This window comes from Pteropus alecto, unplaced genomic scaffold (assembly GCF_000325575.1).
Source record: "Pteropus alecto unplaced genomic scaffold, ASM32557v1 scaffold669, whole genome shotgun sequence".
Taxonomy (NCBI): Eukaryota; Metazoa; Chordata; class Mammalia; order Chiroptera; family Pteropodidae; genus Pteropus; species Pteropus alecto.
This window is the reverse complement of record NW_006442554.1, coordinates 899,648-909,121: the sequence shown is the minus strand read 5'-3', so window position 1 is coordinate 909,121 and position 9,474 is coordinate 899,648. Positions and strand designations below refer to the sequence as shown.

The 9,474-nt window shown below is 35.8% G+C and overlaps 1 protein-coding gene and 1 pseudogene across 1 annotated transcript in view; both read left to right on the top strand.

Annotated features, from left to right (window-relative positions):
• ZNF81 (zinc finger protein 81) overlaps positions 1-9,474 on the top strand; it is a 78,692-nt gene that overhangs the window by 1,577 nt on the left and 67,641 nt on the right. Inside the window, exon 2 of the mRNA XM_006922773.3 lies at positions 6,087-6,329. Coding sequence (XP_006922835.1) covers positions 6,258-6,329 — 72 coding nt within the window. The 5' untranslated portion in view covers positions 6,087-6,257. The remainder of the gene's footprint in view (positions 1-6,086; positions 6,330-9,474) is intronic.
• Positions 5,034-5,663, top strand: LOC102893115 (annotated as a pseudogene).

The window sequence follows — 9,474 nt, the reverse complement described above, 5'->3', positions numbered from 1 at the left end:
AACCTCTCCAACACTTATTTATTATTACTTGTCTTGTTGATGATAGCCCTTCTAACGTGTGAGATGGTATCTTATTGTGTTTTGATTTACATTTCCGTAATGGCTAGTGAGCCTGAGCATCTTTTCATATGTCTGTTGGCCATTTGTATATCTTCTTGGGGGAAGTGTCTGTTCAGGTCCTCTGCCCATTTTTTAATTGGATTATTTGTCTTTCTGTTGTTGAGTTGTATGAGTTCTTTGTATATTTTGGATATTAGGCTCTTATCGAAGGCATTGATTGATTTTTGAATATTGAACCAGCTTTATATTCCTTCACTTGGTTGTGGTGTATAATTCTTTTTATATATTGCAGGAATTGATTAGCTAATACTTTTTTTTTTTTGAGGATTTTTTGCATCTAAGTTCATGAAAGATGTTGGTCTATAGTTTTTATTTTTATTTTGTACTGTTTTTGTCTGGTTTTAGTATTAGGGTAATACTGGCATCATAGAACGAGTTGAGATGTGTTCTATTTTTTGGAAGAGATTTGTGCAGAATCACGCTAATTTTTCTTTAAATGTTTGGTAGACTTCTCCATTGAAACCAACTGGGCCTGGAAATTTCCTTTTGGAAGATTTTTGATTATGTCTTCAATTTCTGAATTAGTTATATGACTATTCAGATTACCTAGTTAATATCTTTTCAGAGTATCTATTTAATGGTGAGTCAGTTGTGGGAGTTTGTGTGTTGTGAGGAATTGGACCATTTCATCCATGTTGTTGAATTTGTGTGCATAGAGTGTGGTATTCCCTTTCCTTTTAATCACTGCAGGATCTGTAGTTATATCCTGTTTCATTTCTGATATCGATAATTTGTGTCTTCTCCCTTTTTATCTTTATCCATCTTTCTAGAGGATTACCAATTTTATTGATGTTTTCAAAGAACCAGATTTGGTTTCATTGATTTTCTCTATTTTTCTATTTTTAATTTCATTGATTTCTTCCCTTGCGTTTCTTACTTCTTTCCTTCTGCTTGTTTGGGGTTTCCTTTGCTCTCCTTTTTATAGTTTCTTGAACTGGGAGCTTAGATTATTGATCTAAGACCTTAATTCTTTTATAATATAAACATTTAGCGATAAAAATTTCCCTTTCAACACTGCTTTATCTATGTCCCACAAATTTCAATATGTTGTATTTTCATTTTCATTTGTTATTTTTTAATTTCCTCTGAGACTTCCTCTTTGATTCATGGGTTATATAGGAATGTACTGTTTAATTCCCAAGTATTTGGAGGCTTTCCTGTTATCTTTTAGTTATTGATTTCTATTTCACTGCTATTATAATCAAAGAACATATGCTGTATGATTTTAATTTGTTGAAATTTGTTTTATGATCCTGGGTATGGTATGTCTTGGAGAATGTTGCATGGGTGCTTGAAGAGAATGTACACTCTATTAGTGTTTGGCTGGATTAGAGTGGGTATGTTCAATTAGGCTATACTTTTCTTGGTCCTTTGATTAAGGGGAGTAGGCTTTTTAAAGAGCTTTTTGGTCTGTTGATGGTTTTGAGTTATAAGCTTTTCCAGTGCCCTGTTTGTGATATATGGAAGGGGAAACGAAACCCAGGGAACTCACCACTGTGTTGTTCCTCAGACCCTGAGGTTTGTGTGCTGTCTGCCTTTTCTTTCTACCTTTCAGAGTCTTTGTACTTGTTGTTATGTCATTTTTTCTGGTCTTTTATACATTCACTGTACTCATCTATCTGTTTTTTTTCTCTACTAACTTTGTTAATTTACATTTTGCTAGGAAAGCACCTGATTCACATCGATATTAAAATATGTTGCTATACAATTATGCATAATATTCCACAATGACTACCTTGAACCACTGCCCTACCTGGGAAAAACTTGTATGTAGCTTCTGTATTGATTTCCCACTTTGGTCCTGGGTTGTTTAAGAGAGTGTTTCTTTTCTTTTAAAACAGACTTATTTAGGTATGTAAAAAAGATTTATTTAGATATATTCCAAGATCATAAAATCCACCCATTTAAAGTATACAGTTCAAAATGATCTATGATCGAAAAATGGGCAGAGGACCTGAAGAGACAGTTCTCCCTAGAGGACATACAAATGGCCAACAAACATATGAAAAGATGCTCAACATCTCTAGCTATTAGGGAAATGCAAATCAAAACCACAATGAGATACCATCTCACACCTGTTAGAATAGCTATAATCAACAGGACAAGTAATAACCAATGTTGGAGAGGATGCAGAGAAATAAGAACCCTCATACACTGCTGGTGGGACTGCAAATTGGTACAGCCATTATGGAAAACAGTATGGAGGTTCCTCAAAAAACTAAGAATTGATCTACCAGATGATCCAGCAATCCCTCTACTGGGTATTTACCCCAAAGACTTGAAAATTCATATCCGTAAAGATACTTGCATACCAGTGTTCATAGCAGCATAATTTACTGTGGCCATGACATAGAGGCAACCGAAGTGTCCTACAATAGATGCAATAGATGATTGGCTAAAGAAGTGGTGGTACTTATATACAATGGAATATTACTCAGCCATAGGAAGAGATGAAATACTGCCATGTGCGACAATCTGGACAGACCTCGAGATAATCATGCTAAGCGAAGTAAGCTAGACAGAAAAAGTTGAAAATCATGTGATAGCACTTATATGTGGGATACAAACCTAAAAGCACCAAATGGACAGGACAAACAAACAGAGACTCAGGGACATGGACTATAGACTAATGGTTACCAGAGGGTAGGGGGTGCGAGAGTAGGGAGTAGGTAGACGGGGTAAAGGGAGTCAAATATAGGTGGGGAGGGGGAGGGTAAAGTAGGTAAAGAGGATCAAACATATGGTAGCTGAAGGAAACTGGACTTTGAGTGGTAAACACACAATAGAATATACAGATGTGAAATTATAATGTACACCTTAAAATTATATAATTGTATTAACCAATGTTACCCCAATAAACTTAATTTTAAAAAATAAATAAATAAAGTATACAGTTCAGTGGTTTTTAGTACATTCACAGAATTGTGCAGTCATCACCACAATCTAATTTTAGAACATTTTCTTTTTTTTAAGCACATTTTTTAATTAATATTGTTCTGGTAACATTAGTTAATGAAATCCAGTATCATGTGACTTTCAACTTTTTTGTCTGGCTTATTTCGCTTAGCACGATTATCTCGAGGTCCATCCAAGTTGTTGCAAATGGCAGTATTTCACCTCTTTTTATAGTAATATTCCCTTGTGTATATGTACTACATCATTTTTATCCAGTCATCTATTCTAGGACCCTTTGGTTACTTACATGTCCTGACCACTGTGAGTAATGTTGCTATGAACATCGATATGCATATATCTTTTTGGATATAAGTTTTCAAGTCTGGGGTAAATACCCAGTAGAGGGATTGCTGGATCATGTGGTAGATCAACTCTTAATTTTGGGGGGAACCTCCATACTGTTTTCCATAGTGACTGTACTAATTTGCAGTCCCAACAGCAGTGTATGAGGGTTCCTTTTAATTTTAGAACATTTCCAGTGCCCTAGAATGAAACCTTGTACATATTAGCAGACATTCACCATGAATGCCACCCCCACACTCCCAGCCCTAGGAAACTACTAGTCCATTTCTGTCTCTTTGTATTTATGTATTCTGGACGTTTCACGAAATGTAATAATAAAGTATGTGGTCTTTTGTGAGTGGCTTCTTTCACATAAGATAATGATTTCAAGGTTCATTAATGTTGTAGCTTATATCAGTACTTCTTATTTATTGCCAAATAATATTCCATTGTATGGATACATCAAATTTTGTTTATCCATTTATCGGTTGATGGACATTTAAGTGGTTTCCACTTTTTGGCTACTATAAATAATACTTCTTTGAATATTTGTGTACAAGTTTTGGAGTAGACATGTGTTTTCATTTTTCTTGGGTAAAAACCTAGGAGTGGAATTGCTGGATCATATGGTGACTCTATGGGTAACATTTTGAGGAACTGCCAAACTGATTTTCAGAGTGGCTGCATCATTTTAAAATTCTACCAGCAATGTGTGAGGACTCCAATTTATTTACATCTTACTAACACTGTCTTTTTTTTTCTTATCTATCTTTTCTTAATGAACGGAAAATTTTGGGTTTGATTTGCATTTCCCTAATGACAAGTGATGTCGAACATCTTGTACTATGATCAGAGAATACAGCCTGCCAGTTCTCAACATTAAAACATCTACCAGATCTTCTTTGTAGACAAGTTATTTGATAGAATTTTGTAAATGTTCCATTGACAAAAGAAAAGCTTTCTTTTGGTACATTAAAAGCTTTCTTTGGTACATTATCTTTATGTGTTTAAAACTTAATTTGTTCATGCCTTTTATTTTACTTTCGTGTTTTCTATTCATCTCATCTGTTACATTTGTTGCCTTAAGTTCCTCTTCATATTATGTGGATATATTTTATTTCCTAGAAATAATGGCTAAATCCGTAGTGCCTCTATTAGTTGATCAGAATAAAATTGTACATCAACAACTTGGACATAGAAACACTCTCCTCCCTATTTCCCTCAACAGGTGAAACAGTTTTACCTCTGGATATTTTTGAGGTAATTAAAAAATTTGTAGTCTTAGGCTATTAGTATTTTCCTTACGACATATCTCTTCTGCTTCAAGAAACTTAACTTTTTAATTCTAAATCACAGTCATGTTTTCAACATCTATTAAACAGAACTATGTTTATTTTGAGCCTACCACGTAAAAGTTGCCATGTGGTTGAGAATGTGAACTTTGAAGCCAGGTAGTCTGGGTTTGACCTAACATCATGAAACCTCTGCTTCTGTGTGCATAAAAAGGAATAATAATTACAGCAACACATAGATGACAAGAATGTTGTGCAAATTAAATGAAGTACTTGCTTCCGCATATTATGTGATTCCTTATAATAACAATACTTGCTAATATGAATTAAAAGTTTACCTGAGAAGCTCTTACACTGCCTGCCATCTTCGTCTGCACTACAACCATGCTGCCCTACACCATTGTCTACTTCCCTGTTTGAGGGCGCTGTGAGGCCATGCACATGCTGCTGGCTGATCAGGGCTAGAGCTGGAAGGAGGAGGTTGTTACCAAGGAGAACTGGCTGCAGGGCTCACTCAAGGCCTCCTGTCTATATAAACAGCTCCCCAAGTTCCAGGATAGAGACCTCACCCTGTACCAGTCCAATGCCATCCTGCACTACTTGGTCCGCCCCCTCAATCTGTATGAGAAGGACCAGTTGGAGGCAGCCCTGGTGGACGTGGTGAATGATGGCATGAAGGACCTCCACTGCAAATACATCACCCTCATCTACACCAACTATGAGACGGGCAAGGAGGACTATGTGAAGGAGCTACCAGGGCGCCTGAAGTCTTTTGAGATCCTGCTGTCCCAGGACCAGGGGGGCCAGGCCTTCATTGTGGGCAACCAGATGTTTGTGGACTGCAACCTGCTGGACTTGCTGTTGAATCACTAGATTCTGGCCCGCAGCTGCCTGGATTCCTTCCCCCTACTCTCAGCCTATGTGGCTTGCCTCAGTGCCCAGCCTAAGCTCAAGGCCTTTCTGGCCTCCCCCAAGCATGTGAACCTACCTACCAGTGGCAACAGGAAACAGTGAGGGCTTGTGGCACCCTCAGCAAGAGGCAGAAGCTGCCTGCTAACCCTTCTCCAGGACCAATAAAATTCCCGAGAGAGAAAAGAAAGTTTACCTGAGCCAGTCTGGTGCTAAGTGCTTTTCAAACATCATCTCGTTTAATTTTCACAATCCCTTGAGTTAAATAGTTTTAATTTGTTTAAAAAAAACTGAGGAAACATTTTTATATTCTCATAGCTAAAAGTTGACAGAGCTAGAATTGAAGCCGTTATTAATTTTAGTCTAAATCTATGGTCTCACTCATATTACATTTTGATGAATAACTATAATAGACATTAATTGGACTTTGTCTACAGTACCAGTGCCATGAACTGTACTTTGGTGCCCCCAAGAAGTGTTTTTTGGGTGAATGCTGAGTGACTGACCATGTGGACACTGTCTTTCCAGGTTTCTTGGAGTTTCTTTGGAGCCCTGGGATCAGACTCTAGTGAAGGCTATAGGATTTTCCTTCCAGCCCCAGCAGCTCTAGTTGAGTCCTCGGACCTCACCTGCTCTTAGGCTCCTGGGAAGAGTGGAGTTACCAGCAAGAGAGCCTGAAGGCTGAGGCCCAGTGGGAACATGCCAGCCAACCAGAGCTCTCCCCAGTGGTCCCTGGTCCTGACAGCGGGAGGACCTGACAACTCCTGTGAGGTGAGGAGAAAGGTGCCCAGGGACAGGAATTCATCCAGAATGAAAGATAGCATCTTGTTATTTTAATTTGTATGACTTTTTTTTTCACCAGGCAGCATAATCAGGGGATTTTATGGATTATTTACTTCCTTTGTGTGAATTTCCTTCTCTTGTCCATTGCTGATTAATTTTTTTTTATCTTAGGTTATGGATTTTTAAAGAGTTTTTAAACATTAAGGTTAATAACCCTTTATCATTCCATATATTTTTGTGACTATTTTTTGCCACTTTTTAATTTAAAATTAGTTTTAAGTTTTATTTATAAGTGGTAAAAAGTGTCAAATAGTTCTTCAGGTCTTCTTTTTAAAAATGACTCTTCCCTGCTTTGTTTCTTCCAGATTCCAGCTTCCTAAAGGGAAGCACTCTTAATCTTTTAAACAGATTTTTTTTTTAATATTTGGTTTTGAACATTAGCTATTGACTTTCCACTATAGAATGTGGAGATTTAGCTTTTCCATACACCCCCACTCAGATACATATTTGCCTATAAATATCATTGTTTGATCAGATCCACTGTCAGTGTTTATTACTGTGACTGTTTATAGTTGAGGCATGGGGTATACATTCTGTGATTCCTAGTTTTGTACAACTTTTTTCTTTTCCCTGTAATTAACAATTTTCTGATTTAGTCATTTCTTTGCTTTACTATGTACATATTAATAATTAAACTCCAAATCCTTCTCAGTTGTTTAAATCTCCTCTCTGTAAATTCAAACATATTAGATAATAATCATAGCGACAATAATTATAAACACTTACATAATGTTTACTATGTGCCCAGCACTGTTGTTATATGCACACAACATATACTAACTCATCTTCATAACAACCTTGAGAAGTAGGTGCCATTGTTATTCCCACTTTATAAAGAGAGAAACTGGGGCATAGAGCAAAACTATCTGCTCCAAGTTCACACAGCTAGTAATAGGTGGGGCTGGCTGGTCACAACTCTTGGCATCAATGTCTTTTCTCTATAGAAGTCTCTCCTGGAGCTTATTGACTTGCCGATGGGTGGTCTGGTTGCTCTCTCAGCTTCACACACAGTTACTATCTTGGTATCTTCCCTTCGCTGTCTCCCAGGAAATCCTTTTTACCTGTCTTGCATCAGATCTCTTTTCCTGGGGATCCTGTGTCTTCCTTTTTCTTGGTTTACCCCTTCATTTGTGGGAGCACATCTTCCAGTCCTTGAGAATAGATGTCTGACAGGTGGATTTTATGAAACTTTGCATGTCTTAAAATATCATGAAAAATGTTTATTTAATATATATAATTGTAGAAATATATTTATAGAAATAAGAAAATAATAAATGCCATGGAAATGTATTTATTTGATCTTGACTCTAAATTTATCATTTTGGCTAGATATAAGATTATAGGTTGGAAATCATTTTTGTGCAGAATTTAAAAAGCCTGTTTCCAGTCTTGTTCTTTTCTGTTCACACATACATTTTCTCTGCTTTTCAAAAAACAATTCTTATTTGGTTGTTTAGCCACCTTTTAAAAAATTCTTTGTTTACTGATTTCTATTTCTTTCTCTTTTGCTCTCCTTTCTAGTAGTTTTTTTTTTAAAAAAAAAAAACATCATCTTTGAGATCTTTCATGTCTCTAATTAATGCCATTACATATTTTTGTATTTTTATTTTATTTTAAACAGCTCTTTTTATTTTTAGAATAGTCTCTTTTAATAGCATGCTATTTTTGTTTGATGGATGCAGCATCTTATTGTTAAAGGATATTGGTAATAGTTTTTTAATTTTTTGAATAATATAGACACATGGTTCAAAAATATATATAAAATTAAAAAATATAAAAAGCTACATAGTCTAAATTCTCTTGCTCATCTTTCTCCTATCTGCTCACCTGTCTCTGATACCTATAACCAGGTTAGTTAGTTTTCTATGCAAGATTAGGGTTTTTTATGCAAATAAAAACAGCTGAGAACCCATTCTTATTTTTTTCTTTTTACTTTACAAAAGATGGCCTACTAAACAAATTTTTATCAATTTTGTTCATTTTAAGTCTTTTGGTGAAATATAATACAAATTATAAACAATGCTGCCATGAACATTTCTGTTCATTTCTTCTCATATACATGTGTACACCCCTCTCTTAACTAGACACATAGGGATAGAGTTAATGGGTCATAGGTTAAGCCTATCTTTAAAAAAATGTTTTTTATTGTGAAATATATATACAGAAATGTGTACAGAACAGACATTTAGACCTTAATGATTTTTCTCTATGTAGGTCTAGAAAGTGTCCATAATCAGCATTGTAGAATCTCCCTATTCTCAAAGATAATTACTATCCTGACTTTTATGATAATCACTTCCATTAAGAAGAAAATTACAAGCCACAGAGTGGGAGAAGAGGTAGACAACATAGAACTTATAGCCAGAGTATATCAAGAACAACAAAACAATAAGAAAAAGCAAACTACATAGTAGTCAGAGGCCTTATCTGAACAGACATGTAACAAAAGAAGATATCCAAATGGCTAAGAGACACCTGAGATGGTACCCAATCTCAGTCATCAGGGAAATGCAAAATTTAAACTACAATGTAATACCACTACACTCCCACCAGAATGGCTACAATTAAGAAGACTGACAATGACAAGTGGTAGTGAGAATGAGGAGCCAAATCAACAGCTCATAGGCTCATATCAGCATATATAGCTGCTGAAATATTAGCTCTTATCAGCAGCTCATATGCTGCTGATGGGAATATAAATTGACACAATCTCTTTGGGAAACGTTTTAGTCTTCTTCATCAAAGCATATGTAAACCATATGAGAAAACAGTTCTTATAGGAAAAAGCCAACAGAAATCCTTGGCTGATGTACCAGGGCACATGTATAAATGCTCACTATAAGATTATTTGTAACAGCCAGAAACTAGAAATAACTTAAATACCCATCAATAGTAGAGTAGATAAATAAATTGAACATAATATTGAGTGAAAGAAGCCAGACAAAAGAATTTGTGTTGTTTCAATTTATATAACGTTTTAAGATAGTCAGGACAAAACTCTATCGTATAGGAGCATATGGTTAGGTGGTAAAACTAGAAAGCAAAGCAAGGAAGTGCTTACCATCAGGAGCAG